This window comes from Anabrus simplex, chromosome 9 (genome assembly GCF_040414725.1).
Source record: "Anabrus simplex isolate iqAnaSimp1 chromosome 9, ASM4041472v1, whole genome shotgun sequence".
Taxonomy (NCBI): domain Eukaryota; kingdom Metazoa; phylum Arthropoda; class Insecta; order Orthoptera; family Tettigoniidae; genus Anabrus; species Anabrus simplex.
The window spans coordinates 43,472,049-43,496,028 of record NC_090273.1 but is presented as its reverse complement, the minus strand read 5'-3'; the positions used below and the strand labels follow the sequence as shown (position 1 = coordinate 43,496,028).

The 23,980-nt window shown below is 41.7% G+C and overlaps 1 protein-coding gene across 1 annotated transcript in view; it reads left to right on the top strand.

Moving 5' to 3' along the window:
* LOC136880850 (TOG array regulator of axonemal microtubules protein 1) overlaps positions 1-23,980 on the top strand; it is a 437,167-nt gene that overhangs the window by 270,687 nt on the left and 142,500 nt on the right. Inside the window, exon 15 of the mRNA XM_068229140.1 lies at positions 8,339-8,475. Within this exon, the coding sequence (XP_068085241.1) occupies positions 8,339-8,475 (137 nt within the window). The remainder of the gene's footprint in view (positions 1-8,338; positions 8,476-23,980) is intronic.

Sequence of the window (23,980 nt, the reverse complement as noted above, 5' to 3'; positions counted from 1 at the left end):
TGCGGGCCAGTATATATCCAAAAATATTTTCACATAGGTGGTTTTGTCCTGGCAACGATGATATATTACAAATATCTGCCATATCTCAGGTTCAATGAACGGAGTTTAGTGTTCTAAAATACAGTAAACTGTATCTTATGTAACGGCCGTGTTACAGATGTGGTTTTATCATAAAAATATCATAAAAATTTAGAAATAAGTATCGACATCTAGATAAACACATGACCCTGAGATTCACTCAGCCTACACCAGAACCATAAATGTTTGTTTGTTTGTTTGTTTGTTGTTTAAAGGGGCCTAACATCAAGGTCATCGGCCCAACCATAAATGAGTATCAGGTTAATTCATAGGGGAAAACACAGATGGACATAAAAATAACGACTTGAATTCACTTTGTGCACACGTTACAAATAGTAGGAACTGTTACTTCTCCCCTCCTATAAGGACATTTAAGCTTCTGCAAAGATGACTTTGTTTTTGCAGCTGTCTGTCATATCTCCAAGTGATGAATAATCTCCTACTCTGAAAGCAATAAGCAGGTACTTGCAGACGAAAATTATTCCCGATGGACTATTGGATTCACCCTTTGTTGGTGAGACCTAGTGTTTTCAGTGTTTCAGTGCACTTTGACAATATGAAAGTGACAGAGGTACGAGCGATGCTAGTAATGCCATTCCTTATGCAGCCAGTCCCTGTTATGAATAGTGTGAAGATGTTGCTCATAGGGTCGGTTGTTGCATGCATTTCAGTGGGCTTGCCAGACTGATATGTAAAAACAACTTTTGGATCAGTGGGGAAATCAAGGGGAGGCTATCTGCTTATTTCCCTAGTACGCTCCTTCAGTGATGCCTAGGCCAAGTGCGACAGCTAAATGTGTAGCTGTTGAGGATCCAACCAGCCTTCGGGATGAGGACTGAACATGGCTTGTTAGTTATCTTATCCAAGACGTGACGGTCACTGCTCAGTGGAAGGTGAAATTCACATGACCGTCACGGTTTGGGCCAGACTCTGCCCGGTCCAGTAACCCACGCGCCTGCGTAGGTTCCCGCTAGTAGCTTGAGGCGTGTCTCTTCATGGGGCACCGGAGAATTTTTAAGGGCGACGAGTTTCTTGTAAGGAGAAGCATACTTCAAAACCAGGTGACACACTGTCAAGTCCTGTGTTGCTTGACCTTGGGCAATCGCACTACTGCCCCAAGTTCCAAAACACGCAGCTCAGTGTGGGTCGATGAAGCGGTAATTGGAGTCGCGACAAGAATCGATTTACAACGAGATATTGTAATGTTGGAAACATCTCTCAGCAAACAAAGCAGCGGTCCCCATACTACGAAAAAAGTCAAATTAAGCAATGTCATCAATTGTACCGAAAGCTGAAGGGATAAAGGGCCCGGAAAGGTTTCAAATTGTGAGTCTTGGATAGCTCTATCAAATTAAAAGAACAAAATTTCGAAAATCGCTTCCGAGTTGAACGCATTTCCGAAAAAAGAGTCTAAAATCGCGTGTTTCTTTACTCGTTTTCTTTCGTATTTAAATCCTAGCCAAATTAAATTATTTACATAGTTCTTCCTGTAATGTGTTCTTTAGTTCAATTCCCTCAGGCGTATTTTTTATTTTTAAAAAATGAAAAGGGCTTAAGTGGAACTCTGCATTGACTGACATTAGCGCTCGTAGTGGTGCTCGAGTGAAGCAATGCATTTACTCAAAGTAGCGCTCGTATTGGTAGAAAAAGGCAAACTGTTAATTTAATCGATCGGATAACGATTATTAAGAAAAGGATTGTAATTATTAGGAATAAATAAAGAATGTATGTTCATACTTTATTATATTTTATTTACCAAAAATTCGTAGCTCATATTCTTATGATTTTTTCAACGTTGAGTTGCTTGCCTTAAGGGCTAGAACTGTGGATTATTTTTTTAACGTCACACTAATAATGGAAGTTTTCGACCACTGAAGGACAGGGAAGGGTTAAGATTGGGAACGTAGTGTCCGCGATCTTAATTAAAGTACAACCCCAACATTTACCTGGTGTAAAAATAGGAAATCACGGGAAATGACCTTTAGGGCTGCCGATAGTGAGATTCGAACCCGCCATCTCCTGAATGTAAGCTCACAGCTACGTGACCCTAACCGCATGGTCACCTCGCTCGGTACAGTTATCTATAATCTTATGATAATGAGAAGGATGAATCAAGACCAGTTATTTCAAAATGTTAATACTAACTCAGATTTCTGTTCACGGAATCTGTGAAGTAAGGTTGCACGTGACGTCATGCAGGAGAGGCGGAGCCTGACTGCACATGGTTTTTTTTTTTTACTCTCTCCCAGCCAATCAACGTCATCGTGATGCTCCCTCTCCCGCACTATTCCTTTCGACCTGACTACTCATTGGACCAGGCAGCTATGGCACTGCTTGCGCAGTAGGCTTGTTTTCTTATTACTACTTCTCATGTTCCGTGAACGGAGTTTTATGTTCTAAAAATATAGTAAACTGTACCTCCTGTAATGGTTGTGATACAAATGTCAGTGGTGGAATAATGCCGGGCGCAGTCTCCAGTGAAACGTTGGGAGTTACCTGTTTCTATCACAGCCTATACAATGGAAAATAATTTCCTCACTGTACAGTAGGTAGTAACAAAAAGGTACGGACACTCTGATCAGTGCTAACGGAGGACATTTATACATTTCATATAAGAAAGTGTTTCATGAGGAGGCCTATGCCGGTACATTCTCTTCCTGTGTATTTCCCATGATTAATGTACTATGTAGAGTGGTGGAAAATGAGTTCTAACATGGAAATAAAGCGTTCCTTGACCCATGTCCATATAACATACTTTCTTCTTCTAAGTGTGCGGAATGTGTCCTGAAAGTTTGCCCTACATTATTGTTACACCCTGTATACGTCGAGACGGCGGCCGTGAAGGCCTAAGCTCTTACAAGTGGTTTGGAATAAAAATGCACTAAATAGGTAAATTATTTTTCGCCGGGCTGAGTGGCTCAGAAGTTTGTGGCGCTGAACTTTTGACCCCCAGCTTGATAGGTGGTGTTTGAAGGTATTCAAATACGTCAGTCTTGTGTCGGTAGGTGTACTGGTACGTAAAAGAAATCCTGTGGAACAAAATTTCGGCACCTCGGCGTCTCCGAAAACCGTCAGAATTAGTTTGTGGGACCTCAATATAATAACATTGTTATTAATTATTCCTCATTACGTAGTTTCCTTTAGCGAGAGCACCAAGAAGCACAAATGGGCGTAATATACAGCTGTAGCACGAACATTTCAGTTTTTATCTAAGTTCCTACAAGCTACAACCTAGAAACGCAACGTACTGTACCTTTGTAGTTCATTATATATATTTAGTACCGTTTAGCAATCTTCTACATGCAGAAATGACGATTTAGACTTTTTAATATAGCCCTTTTTAAGTTTTCTTAAGTCCTGCAGATTGAATGTCTTTGTCACTAAACCAAACCCCATGGCTGAGCAGCCCTGAAGGGCCATGGCTTATTAGGCGACCGCTGCTCAGCCCGAAGTTCGGTACGACAAATCCTCCCGGTCGTTATTCTTCGCTTTCTAGACCAGGGCCGCTAACTCACTGTCAGATAGCTCCTCGTTTGCAATCATGAAAGATGAGTTGACCACAAACCAGCCCTAATATCCAGGTAAGAATTCCCTGACCTGGCCGGGAGTCGAGCCCGACGTCTCCCAGTTAGAGGGAGGCATGCTACCCCTATACACTGCGTGCGGGGCCGACTGTTGTTGATGATGTAATTAGAATTCTTGAAGCCGATCACTTCCATGAAGTTGTTATTGTACAAATTAGTTTAATACATAAAGTGCAATATAACTTATCCTACGTTAAAATATATTTCTGGTGTCTCTCTGCAACACGTAATGTAAATACATAGCCCCTATTGTGTTCCATATCTCCCCAATCTAGCTAAAGTTACTCAATCCTGCCCAAATTTCCCCTCGTTATCGAGGGTGGTGTCGAGAAGGACCACCCGTAGAGAAAGTAGGCCCTGATATGGAAACGATTATAACAAATTGGGACCCGGATATTCGTCACTTGTGAGGGAGAAACCAGAGACAGCTGCCTCTGTAGTTACGTGTAGACAATCACACTGTAAACAACGTGCTACAAGAGCCACCTGCAGCTTATAAACACCAGGACATTATTGTACGGTATGTAAGTCCTTACTGTATTCTAAAATACGTTAAGTTAACATAATGGATTCACTTAATTACAATGGCTTGATTCGGCCTTGGATATCGTCCAAAGGACGACTACTTCCGCTCCTCGATGGCAGCGCAGTCGGAACGTCCAAATTGTAACGTAGGCACGTAAATGCCACTTGTCTGTTAAGCAGTTACTTAAGTGTTTCTTTATTTATTTATTTATTTATTTATTTATTTATTTATTTATTTATTTATTTATTTATTTATTTATTTATTTATTTATTTATTTTCAATCTGTTTACCCTCCAGGGTTCTTTTTTCCCCTCGGACTCAGCGAAGGATCCCATCTCTACCACCTCAAGGGCGGTGTCCTAGAGCGTGAGAGTTTGCGTCGGGGGATACAAATGGGGTGGAGGGTGGATGACCATCACCTGGCCCAAGTGGCCTTACGTGCTATGCTGAACAGGCGCCTTGTGGTGGGGGGTTGGGTGAAGATCGGAAGGAAGAGGGAAGGAAGCAACCGTGGCCTTAAGTCAGGTACCATCCCGGCATTTGCCTGAAGGAGAAGTGGGAAACCGCGGAAAACCACTTCGAGGATAGCTGAGGTGGAAATCGAACACCCCCTCTTTCAGTTGACTTATCGAGGCTGAGTAAACCCCGTTTCAGCCCTCGTACCATATTTTCAAATTGTGTGGCAGAGCCGGGAATCGAACCCGGGCCTCCGGGAGTGGAAGCTAATCACACTAACCACTACACCTCAGAGGCGGACAGTTACTGAAGTTATACCATTAATATCGCCACAACGGAACGACATATGTTGTTTCAAAACACTTTCTATCTGGTAAGGACATACTGCAAGTCTGTTCGCGTTGTAATCTATACAGCAGGGATATTCAGACTGGGAGAAGCCATAACCAGCTCTACAGCAGCGATAACACCGGTGTCATGGCAATGGAATGGCCAGGAATTAGGCGGCAACTTGTCCATCCACACCGTTAAGGGGCTCCCCATACCTTCCAGGCGTTCTAAATGGTGATACGAGTGAACTTTTGCCCCCACCAGACAATACAACACTACTGATCGGAAATAGGTACTTATTGTGGTTATTACTCACTATGCGGTTTATTTTCATAAGATCTTGAAGGATTCTACGATATTGATCGATATATGTTGCTGTTGGTAAAATTAGTAAGAGCATTGATTGTTTATTGCGATTTGTCGATTGAACAAAATATATTCTCTCGTGGACTTCTTATTGGTAGATTTCATGAAGAGCTACAAATCTTCACTATAAAATTTTGCAATATCTGTAATTGTATACGCAATGTATTCAGTTTTAATGCACCTGGATTCGCATTTTTCTCGAATGATAGAAAGCCCAGGTAGTTTTCTGCGAATTGGTACTTGTAAACATTCCAGTCTGCCATAGTAATTGGCAGCATGCACTGTCACTCCCCTCGTGAGGAAAACAATCATCGATGCCTTCGTGTATCGTTAGAAATACTAACATAATTATATATAGATATGCCTTTATTTGTAACGATGTTAGGGCACAGGGGCCAATCTTATACTTAACCATCAATAGGTATATAATTACAAATAATATTAATAACCATAATAATAGTAAAATACTTAATTTAGCATGCCACAAATAGCATAGCATATATCCATCCTAACAGGCTGCATTAGGAAGGGCATCCAGCCGTAAATTTTACCTTAACATTAGTGCCGAACCCAGGTAACTTTGTAAAAAAAAAGGAAAGAAGAAGACATATTGTAGTATAGGCGATGGTAATAATAATAATAACAATAAGAATTGTTACGGTGATGCCGTGGTTTACAAAGGTCAAAGAAGGTGCGGTTATAAATGGATGGATATACGAAGATTGATTTAAAACTTGTAACGGCCACTCACCTAATTACGGCTGCCGCCATCACGAACTAAGCCAGCTTTTGAATCCGGTAAATCAGAAATTTTCTGTAATTATGTTTCAGTCAATAACAGGCTTCTTGTACCTTTTTAATTATCCAATAAAAATGAGAGGGTGTGTCCGGATTTAGTCCAGAGCCTTCTCGAATCATCCCCTCGGGTATATAAGCTGTGGCTTTTCAAGCTACCTTGTCTTTTCGATCCTCGACTTACTCTGTGTGTGTGTGTGTGTGTGTGTGTGTGTGTGTGTGTGTGTGTGTGTGTGTGTGTGTGTGTGTGTGTGTGTGTGTGTGTGTGTGTGTGTGTGTGTGTGTGTGTGTCTGTGTTTTTTTAAGACAGGAGGTGAAGCGCCTCATTCTTCGGCAGGCAGTACAGCAGCCCAGGTAATGGCCACCAGTTTTCTGTAGTTATCTCCGCCAACTTATCCGAGGGGAAGGTTCTAACCTTTAACTATGTAACCGTGTGAATTCTAAAATGTAAATTATTTATTGCTAATGTAAAACTTCATAAAGTCTTAAACTGTAAATCGGGGATAGAAAGTGCGTTACCCTCTCGAGTTCCCCTTCAATTTATATTGAGGTGACTACGATTTTGTAAACGTTTTTCCCCTATAAATACCAAGTAATTTGCTCTTCTAGTCACCTCGGTAGTGTGGGATTAGCCTCTGCATAATCGGGCCACAAGCCGAAGTAGGGTTTTAAAACCGAATTTTCAAGGAGCGCTAGTGAACGCCTCCATACATTTTGTGTTTGGGCCAGTAATTTAACCTGTTCTTCTTTTCCACGAAGGCCCACTAGTTTGGGTAATAGATACCCCAGAGTACCAAAATTGTTACTTGTAGGTTGGGCCTAGAGAGGCCGAGTAATATAAATCTATCCCATCTCCGAAAACCGTAAAAGCGTAGTTAGTGGGACGTAAAGCAAATAACATTATTATTATTATTATTATTATTATTATTATTATTATTATTATTATTATTATTAAATCTATCCTTTATGTAAACTTAAAGGTGGAGCTTGTAAGCTCCTTCGTTATTATGTAAAATAGGGCCTATTGCTGTAACACTGAGGGGTGCCTCTGGAAGGCTGTAAAATTTTGTATCGGTTGGAGCAAGGAGCAAGGTGCTCTGTCTTGGGAGATTTCTCTCCTTGTCTATGTAAACGCTACATTGGCGATATTGTAAATTTGGAAATTAGGGGCTTGAAGCCCAAATGTGTTAAATTTCCTATTCTGGGGTTTTCTATGTTTATATCAAAATTGTCATTGTACCTGATACACTGTTGTTAAGTTTGATTTTCTGAAAAGAAACCTTTATTAAAAGTTTCAAAAGAATCTTTGATATTGTAGATAGACCCATTAAAGCCCACACCTTCTTACACCTCTCTCTGAACCACGGAAACTCCGTAACAACAACAACAACAAAGACAAAGTCACCTCCGTACAGGCCATGAAGGCCCTTGGAGGAGTGGAAGGTAAAGGCTTCCACCATTGTTAACCGCGGCACGTGATGGGGTAGAGTGGTTAGCTCTACGCCCGGCTACCTTTGCCCTCAGGAATTAACCTGGTACTCATTTTTGGTGTAGGCTGAGTGAACCTCAGGGCCATATGCACCTCCGGAAGTGGAAATCTCGTTTCTTAAATTTTACGACTTCCTGACGGGGATTCGAACCCACGTCCTTCCGGGCGAGCCGAGCACGCCTTTACCGCCTCGGCTAGGCAGCCTCTACAACAGCAACAAGAAGAAGAAGAAGGTCTCAGCTATTGAGTTAAGGCATTTTGATATTACGCCATTTAGGCCACCTACATGTAAATTTCGACGTTTCGTTTTACACTAATTTTCGGAAGGGAAATAGGAACTCGACTGGGCAAACCTAATGCTGAATTTTCATTGATTTATTTTTTCTGCTAAACACGAAATCTCTTTCATGCCGACGTCTTTACCGTCCTTCACTCCTCCCCATCTGTAATTGAAAGCATGATCCTGACATCCTGAGGCTGACGCTCTGCCAGTGTCGCCATAACTATGGTGATTCTAAAGACGGAGTGCCTCACAAGGAAGTGAGACTGGAGCCTTAATTATAAGTCACGGGAGTCCAAAGTTTAATTCAGATTCCATGTCAGGAAAAGCACGCGATTCTAATACAAAATTTCCTCATGATGTTGATCACATTTGTAACAAACTTAGATTTCTAAGTCGAAAATCTCCAGCCTTTGGTATGCCTCGTGTTGCAGGACGTGGACGAGGAGGCGGCGGCTGTTGGACGAGCAGTGGCGAGAGCTCGCGGCGACAAGAGCCGTCCCCGGAGGCGGCACCGCGTCCGAGCTTCTTCCAAGGAGCGTAGAGAGCAACCAGCGCCACAGCAACACACGTGAGTATCACTACATTCAAGTTTATACCTGAGAAGCGTCCAGGCAAACCAAACAAGTTCATCAGATTTCGATTTTCAGAAGGAAAGAGCAACTTAAATTAGCAACAGGGTATGTTCAAGTATTGTCTTATTCACACAGGAAACCTCTCTGCATAACAAGCACAGATCAGAAATCAATAACAAATAATTCCATGTGTAAAAATGGGCATGTTTGGTTTTGCCCAAACTGCAAGTGACTTGTGTGTTTTTGCTCAGACCCTAGCAGGACCTGCTCGTGTGGGAAAATGGGAAGTCACGTGACAAATAACTCATCCTCTGATGGGTGATTTGGACATGTTCATATTTGCTCGGGCTTACCAGTAGGACACGTCTGCTTTAGCTCAGACCTAGAATTTTTTTGCCTTCAATGTTAGGAGGATTTGTTCAGTTTTGGTCAGATTTCAGTTTAGGAACAGGTTCAAACGATACTAATGTATCAAAATCAAGCTTACGTAATTTTTATGGACATGTTCAGTACTGAATGGACTCTCCCCACCTTCAATACTGACTTCTAAGTTATGAACCCGTTGCCTGCTATCGTAAGCCTAAAACGTTTGTTATTGTAGTGCCTATAATCGCCTGTTAGATGTATTTCTACCTGTTCTGTTTGTTGATGGTTAAAACAGCCCTTTTCAGGCAATCTATCCTCCTTTTCCCTTACGATTGTCGCATTCGAATTCACTTAGACCTAAATTCTGAGATGGCGAACATGAAACGCCTCTTGTAAGGAAGCCCAGGTTTGATCACAAAGCTTGATACAAGAAATAAATATTTGGTAGAACCTCTCGACATTGATTAGCAGATTTCCAAAATGTTAGAGGAAGCACCACATAGCGTGGTCAAAGCTGTGAATACCAAAGTTCAGCGTGATCTCAACGTAATGCAGGATTGACACATACTGCAGAGATAGGTAGCATTGTAGAGGTTAATTTAGACACAGTAATTTTTGAACCGTATTATTTTGCTGAAACGAAGTGACGGCCTGTTGTTTCGTGTGAAGTAGAAAATAAATTTTCCTCGTATAAAAATATTGTGTGTGACATTAGGCAAGGTTCCACTCACAATAAAAACTGGAGAAATATATGATTTTCATTGTAACATAAATTCTTGCATTGAGTACTGTACGACAGAGCTCGATAGCAGCAGTCGCTTAAATGCAGTCCGTACCCAGCATTCGGGAGATAGTGGGTTCCAACCCCACTGTCGACAGTTCTGAAGATGGTTTTCCGCGGTTTCCCATTTTCACAGCAGGAAAATGCTGGGGCTGCACCTTAATTAAGGCCACGGCCGCTTCCTTACCACTCCTAGCCCCTTTCTGTCCCGTCGTCACCATAAGACCTGTCTGTGTCGGTGCGACGTAAAGCAACTTGTAAAAAAATGAGCATTGTACTGTTCCTCAATTGCGCCGAAAGTTGAAGGGATAAACGGACCGGAGATGTGTCGAATTGTGAGTCCTGGATAGCTCTATCGGACTAAAATACAAATTTCGAAAATCACTTCCGGCCTAAATGCAGTTTCGGAAAAACAGCCTAAAGTCGCCTGTGTCTTTACTCGTCTTCTTTTTTATTCAAATCGTAGCCAAATTAACTTATGTACATAATTTCTTCTGTAATATGTTCCTTGGTTCATTACCCTCAGGTATTTTTTTTTGATTTTTTGTAAAATGTCCACACTGAATATAGTTATAAGGGCTTAAGTAAAACTCTGCATTGACTCACATTAGCGCTCGTAGTGGTGCTTAAGTGAAACAATGCAATGACTCACACTAGCGCTCGTAGTGGTAGAAAAAGGCAAACTGCTAATCTAATCGACCGGATAATGATGATTTAAAAAAGGCCTGTAATTTTTAGGAATAAATAAAAAATATTTTCTCATACTTTATTATATATTATTTACCTTATATTCGTAGCTCATATTCCTAGGATGTTGTTAAACATTGAGTTGCTTGCCTGAAAGGCTAAAAACTGTGGATTTTTTAAAACTTTAGTGCCATTTTAAGCATGTACGTCTTGCATTTTGCTGCCTTTTAAGTGCCTATTCCTTATAGCCTATGCTTGATAATTTCTGAGTTCACTGCTTTGTAATCTTTTGACGAACTAAATACCCGTTCGAATTTCTGTCTTTCTATTCCTGTGCACCGCACAAACAAAATTAATATATCATGTGTGTAGTGATCGGTGCCAGATTATGGAATTCCCTGCCAGCTTAAGTCAGAGAAACTAGCTCGTTATCAAGATTTAATTTCGCCTGCCGAGACTACCTGCTGAGGACCGCTGACTGAATGGTTGAAGTATGAATGAGTGTGTGCTGAGGATTAGTTAGATTATATTAAGGGAATTTAATAGCCGGCCTGAGTGACTCAGATGGTTGAGGCACTGGCTTTCTGACCCCAACTTGGCAGGTTCGATCCCGGCTCAGTCCGGTGGTATTTCAAAGTGCCACGTGTTGGTATATTTACTGGCACGTAAAAGAACTTATGCGAGATTAAATTCTGGCACCTCGGCGTCTTCGAGTAGTTAGTGGGACGTAAAGCCAATAACATAATTATCCGAGAATTTAATAGGACCTAGGGAATAATGTTTCAATATATCTGTTGAAAACACGTATTAGATTATTATGTATTATACAGTCCTCTTACGTGGTGTAATGGTTAGCGTGATTAGCTGCCACCCCGGAGGCTCGAGTTCGATCCCCGGCTCTGCAACGAAATTTGAAAATCGGTACAAGGAATGGAACGTGTTCTACTCAGGCTCAGGAGGTAAACTGAGTCGATGGGGGTTCGATTCCCCACCTCATCCATCCTCGAAGTAATTTTCCGAGGTTTTCCACTTCTTCTTCTTCTCCTCCAGGCAAATGCCGAGATGGTACCTAACTGAAGGCCACGGCCAAAGCCTTCCGTCGTTGTTGTCTATCTCTTCCAATCTTCCTTCCCCCCCCCCCCCAACAAGGCCCCTGTACAGCATAGTAGGTGAGGCCACCTGGGTGAGGTACTGCTCCTCCTCCCCAGTTATATCCTCCTTAACCCAAGTCACACGCTCCAGGAGATTGCCCTTGAGGCTTAGAGGTTGGATCCTTCGCTGAGTCTGAGAGAAAAACCAACATTGGAGGGTAAACGGATTAAGAAAAAAGAAAGAAAGTACAGTAGTATAGCACAGCGAAGAAATTAAAATATAATAATAATAATAATAATAATAATAATATAGATAGCCGTTCTATTATTTACAATTTAATGTTCAATTCCATAAATTTCTCACACTGACGAAAGTTTCAGTTTTCATGCTATGACTGTGTGCGATAAACATTGTAAAAAAGGAAAAGCGATAAAGATTAGTGTACAGGGGACTAACAGCTGAGTACTACTACTACTCTAACAGTAACGATGAATGATTTGATGGTTAGAAAAGAAGAAGAAGAAACTTTTTGTAAGGCTAGGAAGACGAAGTAAAAGAAGAAGAGAATCCATTACAAACGTCAAACACACATAAACAAGGAGATGAGAACCAAAACGTAGAAAGTTAACTAACAACAAGTAGCGGCTGGAAATTGCGCCGTGCCAGCTCACATCGGTCAAGCATCTTACGTCAGACCTTCGCACATTCCATTTCCTTACTTGCGAATGCGGCACAGGTGGGCTGCGTGGCCTTCACTACGGCCATTACTCTGTTTAAAGCGCTCTCTGGCGGCTCTTGACGAGCCCGTTAGTCCTCGTAACAGTTGACAAGAGCTGTCCCCGATGGGTTCATTATCAAACAATTAAGTGACGTCACTCACTCACTGCCCGCAGCAATGAGGCCATCTGGAGGCAGTAGTTCCTCGACATTGCCTCACTGGACTGAACCAGACGGGAGAATCATCAATGAACATGTCCTAAATTCAACACTAGTAATCAATTTCATCATCATCATCATCATCATCATCTGTTTACCCTCCAGGGTTGGCTTTTCCCTCGGACACAGCGAGGGATCCCACCTCTACCGCCTCAAGGGCAGTGTCCTGGAGCTTCAGACTCTTGGTCGGGGATACAACTGGGGAGAATGTCCAGTACCTCGCCCAGGCGGTCTCACCTGCTATGCTGAACAGGGGCCTTGTGGAGGGATGGGAAGATTGGAAGGGATAGGCAAGGAAGAGGGAAGGAAGCGGCCGTGGCCTTATGTTAGGTACCATCCCGGCATTCGCCTGGAGGAGAAGTGGGAAACCACGGAAAACCACTTCCAGGATGGCTGAGGTGGGAATCGAACCCACCTCTACTCAGTTGACCTCCCGAGGCTGAGTGGACCCCGTTCCAGCCCTCATACCACTTTTCAAATTTCGTGGCAGAGCCGGGAATCGAACCCGGGCCTCCGGGGGTGGCAGCTAATCACGCTAACCACTACACCACAGAGGCGGACAGTAATCAATTTGCGGTAAAAAAAAAAGACTTCGCACTCGTATACAGTGGAATGTCGATATCTCGAATCACCTCGGGAGCTAAATATCATTTTTAGAGTTATCGAAATGTCGAGATATAAAGAATTCTCGGTTTTGGCCATGTATAACGGAATCATATGTCTGCCTCTGAATGGGTTACCTGTGAAAATGAATGGCGATGTTTCGGCAGTAAGTGTAATTCCCAGTCGGTGCAGATACGGAGGCCCGGACAATCCTGTGGTTTATTAATTGGGAACGCTCGACACCATCAAGTAAGGAAACTAATAGCAGGAGCAATGAAAGACAAAGCATTGGAAGTTGAGGAGGAAGTATTCTGTATTGCAATAAACGGCTCCACTGGACGAATAGACCTCCTGGCACATCCACAGGTCACAAGACATAGATTCATTTCAGACCCCAGACTTACATTTGAAGCGGGAAGAAATCAACCAGAAAAAGTAAAGATTGAAAAGAACAAATACGAGCCAACAATTGGATATTGCAGGGAAAAATATCATATGAAACATTTGAGGATGAAATGATCATGAAGACGACCCATACCCCCAGTCCCTGTGCCAGGGAAATTAACCAATTATGGTTAAAATTCCAGACCCTGCCGGGAATCGTACGCGGAACCCCTGTGACAAAAGGCCAGCACGCTAACCATTTAGTCACGGAGCCGGACTATCGGTTATTCATTCGGATGAACGATACAATCGAATAGTAAACATTTTTTTTCCATCCGACTATTTTTTCGATTATTCATTCGAATGAATTACGCAATTGAATAATGAATGCTTACGAAATAATGGAATGAAAAGTGATGTTATTGAGACAGCTGTAGACTCCGTGGCTCAGGCGGCAGCACGATGGCCTCTCACGGCTGGATACCGAGGTTCAAATCCCGGTCACTCCATGTCAGATTTGTGCTGGACAAAGCTGAGGCCGGACAGGTGTTCCTCCGGGTACTCCGGTTTCCCCTGTTATATTTCATTCCAGCAACAATTTCCATTAACATTTCGTTTCATCTATCAGTCATATCATTTCGGATCCTCACCGCTAGATGGGGCTTCATTCATCCCATTCCTGACCCGGTCGAATGACTGGACACAGGCTGTGGTTTTCATTTTCATTAAAACAGTTAACTTTACTCATTTAGTTTCAACATCTCGACATATGTTTGGAAATAGGCGTATTTCTATTTTACATTAGATTTCATCTATTTGCTGCCCGGCTCCATGAGTAAACGGTTAGCGTGCTGGCCTTTGGTCCAGAGGCTCCCGGGTTCGATTCCCGGCTGGGTCGGAGATTTTAACCTTAAAATGGTTAATTCCTTGGCTTGGGGACTGGGAGTTTGTGCTGTCCCCACATCCCTGCAACTCACACACCACACATAACACTATCCTCCACCACAATTACACGCAGTTACCTACACACGACAGATGCCGCCCACCGTCATAGGAGGGTCTGCCTCACAAGGGCTGCACGCGGCTAGAAATAGCCACACGATTTCATTATTATTATTATTATTATTATTATTATTATTATTATTATTATTATTATTATTATTATTATTATCTATTCGCTTATTTCAAATCGATTATCCATCCGACGACACACTTAAACCGAAAAATGTATTTATGACGCATCCGAATATCCTATGCTTCTGGCACGTTAAACAAATCCTGCGGAACAAAATTTTGACACTCCGGTGTTTGTCAAGAAGTAACATGTATTGTTTTCAGTGCAATACAAGTACAAAGCCAACCGGAGCAACAAACAAAACGACATGAAATGTAATCAGCCACCGGACACCACGGGTCCCTGAACAAGCTCCGGTGGAGTTTGGGGTCACCCTTTATGTCTCTCAATCATGGCCATCCATCAATACTCCACATCACAGCCTGCAAGATCACATTGAACACCAGTACTCTAACGCCCTTCTTTGATAATATGCCTCTCAGTCATGGCCATCCACCAATACTTCACATCACAGCCTGCAAGATCACATTGAACACTGTTCCGGGGGTATCTGTGGAACGCAGAGATGAAAGAAGGTGCGGGCTTGAATGGGTCTAACTACAATGTCAAGAATTGAATTAAAACTTAAACAAGGTTATATTTCTTTCATTATAAAAAAACTTAACAAATTTCCACAAGGAAAAAATAACAATCAGGTACAATGCCAAACTAGAAACCAGATTAGGAAAAGTCCAAGATTCAGAACCATAACACTTTGGGCTTTAAGCCCATAGTTTTACAATTTTACAAAATGAAGAGGAGTTATTTAATGAGTGGCAGAAATCCCCTAATTCAAGAGCACTTACTCCTAAAATTACAATACCTAGCCTTCCAGAGGCAATCTTTACAATTACAAAACTTGAAAAAGATCAAACAGGCTCTCCGTTTCTTTCAGCCTCCTCGAGGCAACCACAAAAATCTTACACTCTCTGGCCTTCCATGGCCCAACTTACAATTTGAAACAGGGGTATCTCGTACCCAACCTATAGGGCCTTTGCGGAAAAGAACAGGTTAAGTAAATGGCCCGAAACACAAACTGAATGGAGGCGTACTGCACTACAAGTTAATGAACACTTAAAAAAACCTAAAGGGCTCTAGGCCGATGAAACAGGGGCTATTCCCAAACTACTGAGGTGACTCGTATAGAAATTGCATTAACACATTACAGTAGGAAAAATCGTGGTCACCCCAAAACAAGATGAAGGGGAGCTCGAGAAGGTAATTCACTCTCTATCCCCGATTTTCAGTTAAAGATTTTACGAAGTTTTTACATTAGCCGAAAGAGGATTTACATTTTAGAAAATCTGGTTACATAGTTAAAGATTCGGACCTTTTCCTCGGGTTAAACTGCGGAGGTAGCAAGAAAGAATAAAGTTGGGTGACCATTACCTTGTAGATATTCTAGCTGCCGACGAAAGAGGCCACCCGCCTCCTGCTTAACATGCACACTCAGAAAGATGACAATGAATCGGCCAAGAAACGTAAAAAGCCGCAGTTTATAAACCCTCAGGGAAGGTTCGAGATCATTCAAGATTAATCAGGACACACCCTCTTAATTTTATTGATTAAATTCAAAAGTAACACTCAAAATCGAACAAGAAGCCTGTGATAGGTGGGAAATTAATTACAGAAAATTTTCATTGGCCAGATTCAAAACTGACGGAAAGAAAAAGGAAATATTGCCAACCCAAAAATAAATGGACATCAATCAGTAAAAGAAAGAAATACAAAACTTCTTTAAATTATAAGTTCTTATACCTCGTACCAGGGTGCATGATCATAGTCTTTAGTAGTGTCATCTGTGGAAGAATGTCCAAACTTCTTGATGTATAGCAAATAAAACTAGTAGAAATTTAGTCAGTTTAGGAAACTTCACAATAACAAAATTACATCATATTTCTGTGGTGACATCTTCTGAGTAAAGTTCTAAGTCGGTGTAATTTCCGTTTCACTGTTTTACCAATAGAGGAGTTCATTTAGGCGCTGAATTTGAATGCGCGGCGTTGGGGTGTACCTCCCGGTACAAACACCATTACTCTAACGCTTCTCTTTGATAATGTGTATCTCAGTCATGGCCATCCAACAATGCTTCACATTACAGCCTGCAAGTTCACATCGACCACCTGTATTCTAACGCATTTCTTTGATAATATGTATCTCAGTCATGGCCATCCATCATTACTTCACATCATAGCCTGCACGGTTGCTAGGTAACATCACATTACATATTTTGTATCGCTAATTTTGAGACGCAAATTTTCCGATCGCCCCCATCCAGTACACATTTAAACTGGCGGACGCTCGAAGTACTGAAATTTAACAGCGCATTACGGATTGCTTTGAATTTGCAGTTATAAATTGTTATGTAATAACATGGAAGTCTAATTGGGAAGTGGTTAAACTAGCGAGAGCGTGAGGATGTGGTCAGGTGGTAGAGAGTGTGGCAGTGACATGGTTAGTGCAAGGCCAGTGTTAGTAGGCAGCAAGGTCTACTGTGGGCGGTCGTGCCTCCTATTCTCAACTTCACTCTCACTACGAGACACTCTGTCCACACAGGAACACGTTAAGGTAAGCTACATAACAAACTTACTATCATTAGAAGTTAAGTCAGCTTCAAAATTCACACTTTTGCACGTAACTTTCATTATGCTTGAACTACTGTTTGCTTCTAGTCTTAACTAATTTGATGTTATATACACACAAACGAGAGTTCTATTTTCTATGACTTAACAGCTATGAAAATATTTATGACGTGAATGGCAAATATTGTCCAATAGACGATAGAAGGCTTTTCATTTAGACAGCAGGCTGACAGAAAACTGGCCACATCCCGGACATTACTTTGACGACTTACTGCCTTCAATCTTCATTTAAAAACAAAGTATTTCTAAGAAAAGGAAATCTAATGTAACCAAGCATAAACAAAGTCACTTGAAATTATGGGCTCAAAGCAAGTGAATAATGCTTGGAGAAGAGCTAAAACTATTATACGACCAAAACATATGTTTGTATACTTTTGGTGAAATATGAATATTAAAATATGCATTTATATGGCGAATAAAAAACTCTCTTGTCGTGTTCACAAAATCTAGAAAAGTGTTAAATTTAGTTTGAGTTTGTAAAAACAGACAAGTTCTTGTTATTTAGCGCGTGTGGAGTGAGGCTGATACGTAGGTTTCCGTGGAAACCGCACAGATGTCTACATCTGTAACTAGCACAAGGATTAGAAAGTGGCCGCACGCAAATGTACGTCCGGTCCATGTATTTTCATAGACGTACAATCGGAAGGGTCAATCAAAAAATGAATGAAAATGGTATTATTATTATTATTATTATTATTATTATTATTATTGGAGCCTCCGTGGCTCATACGGCAGCGCGTCGGCCTCTCACCGCTGGATACCGTGGTTCAAATCCCCGTCACTCCATGTGAGATTTGTGCTGGACAAAGCGGAGGCGGGACAGGTTTTTCTCCGGGTACTCCGGTTTTCCCTGTCATGTTTCATTCCAGCAACACTCTCCATTATCATTTCATAGCATCTATCATTCATTAATAAATCACTTTGGGAGTGGCGATCCCATCGTACTAACAGCCTATATCTGCTTCATTCATTACATCCCTGACCCGGTCAATGACTGGAAAACAGGTTGTAGGTTTTCATTTTCATTATTATTATTATTATTATTATTATTATTATAATTATTATTATTATTATTAGTAGTAGTAGTAGTATTAGTATTATTATTGTCTGTTTCACATACATTGGGGTACGATAGAACAATCAATGGTTAGTGAGTCGTGTTTTCCAGTTCTCCCAGTACTTTTTCATCCTTTCACATCTTGCCTTCCTCACTTCTTCAGAAATTCTGTACAATCCTTTGGGCTTCACCTTGCCCTGAAACCTCTTTACTTTATATTTGGTTATTTTCTTCGCGGATCCATCTACAAGCATCTCTTCTGTAATTTGGAACTCTTGTAGGTCCTTCTCAATTTCCTTAAACCAGTTCCGCTTGGTTTTCTCATTGCGGAAATAGTGGAAGATTCTTTCAGTTATCCTTTTCCTTATTATGTCCGCAATCGTTTCTGTTTTCCTATACAGGATTTCATTCCTCATGTGTGGAAGTTCGTTATTATGGAATTTGGGGCGTAGAAATTTTCGTGGTATTTTCCTTCCCTTGATCTCCAACTTTTCCATTGGATCATATTATTATATAATATAATAATAGTAATGATAATAATAACGACGATATACATACATAATTCTTCATTATAGAGTGCTGTGCCTTTCAGCGTTCAGTTTGCAAGCCTCTGTGAATTTACTAAATGACGTCACAATCCTCTGTTAGTAACTATTTTGTGGCCTCATTGAATTCTTTTCCCCTTATCTTTAAATATTTAAAACTGAGTCTAAACTTCATCGTCTTGGTCTCCCTCTACTTGTCTTACTCTCCATGGCCGAGTTTAGTATCCTCCTACGTAACCTCTCCTCCTCCATTCGCATCACATGACACCACCACCGAAGCCGGTTAATGCGTATAACTTAGTCTTTATCGCCTCATTTTGAGTATTCTCCTGTCATTGTTTCCACCACCTGTTTTATAACGGTGTTCATTCTCGCTGCTTTTCATGCTTTTTCCTTCCCCTTGTTTTACAATTTTGCTCTACGTCGCACCGACACAGATAGGTCTTATGGCGACGATGGGATAGGAAAGGCCTAGGAATGGGAAGGAAGCGACCGTGGACTTAATTAAGGTACAACACTTTCATCACAGGATTGTCCGGCTCTATAGCTAAATGGTTAGTGTGCTGGCCTTTGGCCACGGGGGTACCGGGTTCGATTCCCGGTTGGGTCGGGAATTTTAACCATAATTGGTTAATTCCGCTGGTCCGGGGGCTGGGTGTATGTGTCGTCTTCATCATCATTTCATCCTCATCACGACGCGCAGGTTACCTATGGGTGTCAAGTCAAAAAGACCTGCATCTGGCGAGCCGAACTTGTCCTTGGACACTCCCGGCACTAAAAGCCATACGCCATTTCATTTTTATTTTATTTTTTCATTACAGGATTTCTAATTTCAATGTTCCTGAAATAAACAACAATGTCTAGACGTAACTAAGGATAAAGTGGTTAGTGTGATTAGCTGCCACCCCCGGAGATCCGGGTTCGATTCGCGGCTCTGTCACGAAATTTGAAAAGTGGTACGAGGGCTGGAATGGGGTTCGATTACCTTCCCAGCCATCCTCGAAGCAATGGCATCTGTGTTGTACATGGTTCTTCTCACGGCAGTAGTTTCGATCTGCAGGAGCGCCTCAGTGATTCAACATATGCAAGGTTTCCTAGAAGTATGACCTAAGACGTGATTTAAAACCTGTTCTTTATGTCGTCATACGATGATAAGGTGGGTGCTTAAAGGATTCCGCTGAACACTGCTAACATTGCATTACACTTGGTGTGTAGCCCGACTCGTTGCCTGAATGGTCAGCGTACTGGGCATCGGTTCAGAGGGTCCCGGGTTCGATTCCCGGCCGGGTCGGGGATTTTAACCTTCATTGGTTAATTCCAATGGCTCGGGAGCTGGGTTTTTCTGCTGTCCCCAACATCCCTGCCATTCACCGCCACACATAAAACTATCCTCCACCTGGCAGATGCCACCCACCCTCATCCGAGGGTCTGACTTACAAGGGTTGTACCCGGCTAGAAATAGCCACACGAAATTATTATTATTATTATTATTATTATTATTATTATTATTATTATTATTATTATTATTATTATTATTATTATTATTATTACTAACACACAACAACAAAGACACGAGCTTCTATTTCTAGAATTAAACTCGTACTGACCTCCTCCCTTCTGGCTCCCCGGCCGGCTACGTGTATCACAACGTAAATGAACCACTTGAGAATCTCTCTTCATAAAATAAACTCCCTATTCCGATGGAAGTACGACGAGGATTGTTAAAGACAAGAGAAGGTCATGCTTCAAGAAACGCACGAACTGTAGCATGCTACCGTCAGATGCTGTCAACGCAGTAATCTCCTCTGAGCAAATCTTCCTCGCTTATCCCAAACGCGACGTTGACCTCGCTTATCCCAAATGCAACGTTGAAGTCTCTCCCGAAGATATGTTCTTTCCTTAGCGCATCGATTTTAGACCTGAAAAAAGTAAAGTGAAGAATAGTATTTCGTAATATCTTTGTTGTTTCGATCATTTAAAGAACATTTTCTTATTTTTTACTCCAAAGTGAAGGCCGTTTAGGTCCATGGAGAATCCCTGGTGAGAGTTGCTTTCCAAGTATTGTACAGCAAGTGGACAGATTTGTACAAGGTTCTGTGATGTGTGGGGTAACATTTGCGTCGACAGCCGTACAGATCTTGTCGTTGCCCGTGGCCGCCTTACCGACAGGGATACATCAACCAGATCTTGTATACGCTGTATACGGTGTTAGCCCTGAATTCTCGGGTGACTCCAGGGCCGTCTTCAGAAGGCTTACACCATTCTAACCTGAATCCCATTGAGCACGTGTGAGATATGCTTGACAGACGTGTTCGTGGTCATCCTGTTGCACCACAAACTCTCCAAGAACTCCCACAGACTATCAGTGAAGAAAGGAAACTGAGCGACCTCCTTACACTTGTACCGACTATGGCTGTGTTAAAAGTTTACGAAGGCATACACGATACTGAAGCTCTCAAAATCGTAAGAAAACCAAACTGAAGAGCGGCTACTTCCCCTTTGTTATTGACACAACTCGGACATTTAAGTTCGTTTTGTACAAATGTTTGAGAATCAAATGCTGTTTTGTTGTGTAATTTATCTATAAAGAAGACAGGTATATCTGGCAACACAGATAGTTGTCAATTATTGCTTTATACAGTATGACAAACGTTCAAAAATGTGTTCCGCTAATTCATTTGGAGAGTGTATTAGCAATCACACTCTTATTATGTTTCATAGCTGCGCGGTTTGGATCACATAGCTATCAGCTTGCATTTAGAAGATAGTGGGCTTGAACCCCACTGTCGGCAGCTCTGAAGACCGTTTTCCCATTTAATAATAATAATAATAATAATAATAATAATAATAATAATAATAATAATAATAATAATAATAATGTTATTGGCTTTACGTCTCACTAACTACTTTTAGGATTTTCGGAGACGACAAGGTGCCGGAATTTAATCCCACATGAATTCTTTTATGCACAAGTAAATCTACCGAAGGCCAGCACCTCGGCCGTTTGAGCCACTCAGCCCGGCGATTTCCCATTTTCACACGAGGAAAATGCTGGGGCTGTACCTTAGTTGAGGCCACGGTCGCTTCCTTCGCATTCCTAGTTCCTCCGTACCCCATAGTCGGCAAAAGACCTATCTGTGTATATATTCGAAAATCAATTAATTAGCTTCGAACTAAGTAGGTTATTTTAATTTCCACTGACATTCCTTTTCCTTTAAGTCCAACAATTTGTCTGAATGGTCAGCGTCGTAACCTTCAGTTCAGAGGGTCCTAGGTTACATTCCCAGCTGGATGGATCGTTTTAGCCGCACCTGGTTCGGGAACTGAGTGTTTGTGTTTGTCCCAATACACACAACACAGCACCAGAGAAGCCAACTTGGCGACTTCGTTGCTAAATCTCGCGACTTGCGGTCGTTGCTAACGACTAAATTATAAACTTTAGCGACTAGCAACAAAACTGGTGACTACTGCTGCCAATTCGTACAATGTTGAGTTTAAGGAAACCATTCTATCATTCTTTTGCTTTACGTCGCACCGGCGCAGATAGGTCCTATGGTGACGTTAGGATAGGAAAGGCCTAGGACTGGGAAGGAAACGGCCGTGGCCTTAATTAAGGTGCCTGGTGTGAAAATGGGAAACCACGGAAAACCATCTTCAGGGCTGCCGACACTGGGGTTCGAACCCACTATCTGCCGGATGCAAGCTCACAACTGCGCGACCCTCACCGCACGGCCAACTCGCCCGGCATATCAAATGTTTTGTCCACCTGTAGGATCAATATTATTTTTATTGTATTCGCCTTTAGTAACTAGCTCTGCCTTCGACACAAAAATAAAGGTACTTCCCCAATTACAAAACTGAGAAGAGTAATAAACGATTGCCGTCATTGCTACTCAGGAATTCATGACCTTGGTTTAATCAATACTGTATTTTCGTGTATGTACAGGATGACCCAAAAGTCCGTACACATTTGACATTTTCACGGAATATTAGAGCTAGAGAGGTAATAATTGACACACGTGATTGGCATGACATGGGGTTTTATTGACACGAACATAAAGTAAATAAAGCTTCACTAACAGTGTCTTTTCTAATAACATCAACATGCCGCGATTGCAGGTGCATCTGACGCCCTCCCACATGACAGCTATTTTATACCGTACACGGCATAACTGACGTGCTGCTGTCCAACGCCATCTGTTGGCCTGTTTTTGCACTCGTTGTTGGTGTCAATAAAACCCCATGCAAAACCATCTACAATAACACCAGACCTTAATATAAAAACAAAATGGCCGACGTATCGGTTCAATGTAAACACGCTTGTGATACATAAACAAAACCTTTTAATTATCGTATTGAATTGCTAAGCTGTCAATAATAACGAACAAAATACTTTGCTTTGGGTAATAGACCAATACTATCTAGAAATATCCTGTATTTAGATAATCAATATGTGGATAGTTCAAAATTAAATATTTTCTATGAACTAGCATGGCAAAGGAAATAGGTAATATAGGATTACATTCTAAAATAACAGTCCTGGGGGAATATTTGATACGTTTCAATTCAGTCAATTAATTAATCAATCACAATGATCCGAATTTAGGGCTGTCGTCCAAGTGGCAGTGATTTCAAAGAAGTTGGAAATGTATTTAAAAGGTGTAGATGTAGTAGGGGGCACCCTTGGTAAATTATTCCAGACCGTAATTCTTCTTGCCGGCCCCGTGGTGTACGGATAGCTTGTCTCCCTCTCGCCCGGAGGCCCCGAGTTCGATTCTCGGGCAGGTCAGGGATTTTTCTCTCGACCTGAGGGCTGGTTCGAGGTCCACTCAGCCTACGTGATTAGAAGTGAGGAGCTATCTGACGGTGAGATTGCGGCCCCGGTCTCAAAAGCCCAGAATAACGGCCGAGACGATGTGTCATGCTGACCACACGACCCCTCGTAATCTGCAGGTCTTCGGACTGAGCAGTGGTCGCTGGGCAGGCCAAGGCCCTTTCAAGGGCGTTAAGTACCGTGGGGTTTGGTTTGGTTTGGTTTTGGTTTGGTAATTCTTCTTCCGATAAATCAGTACTTTTTTAGAAATACATTTATTTGAATCACTTTTCTATTACCATACGTTCAAAAATTTTGTTAGGAACATTAACGTTGTCGCGAATTTTAATTCTCTCATAACATTGATTCTGGTAATGATCCAACAAATTGCTACATCTGTTTCACTTCAGATAATCAATAGGAGAATTAATTTGAAGTTCTCTGGTAGTGTATGAATTTTCGTACAAAGCACTTTGACACC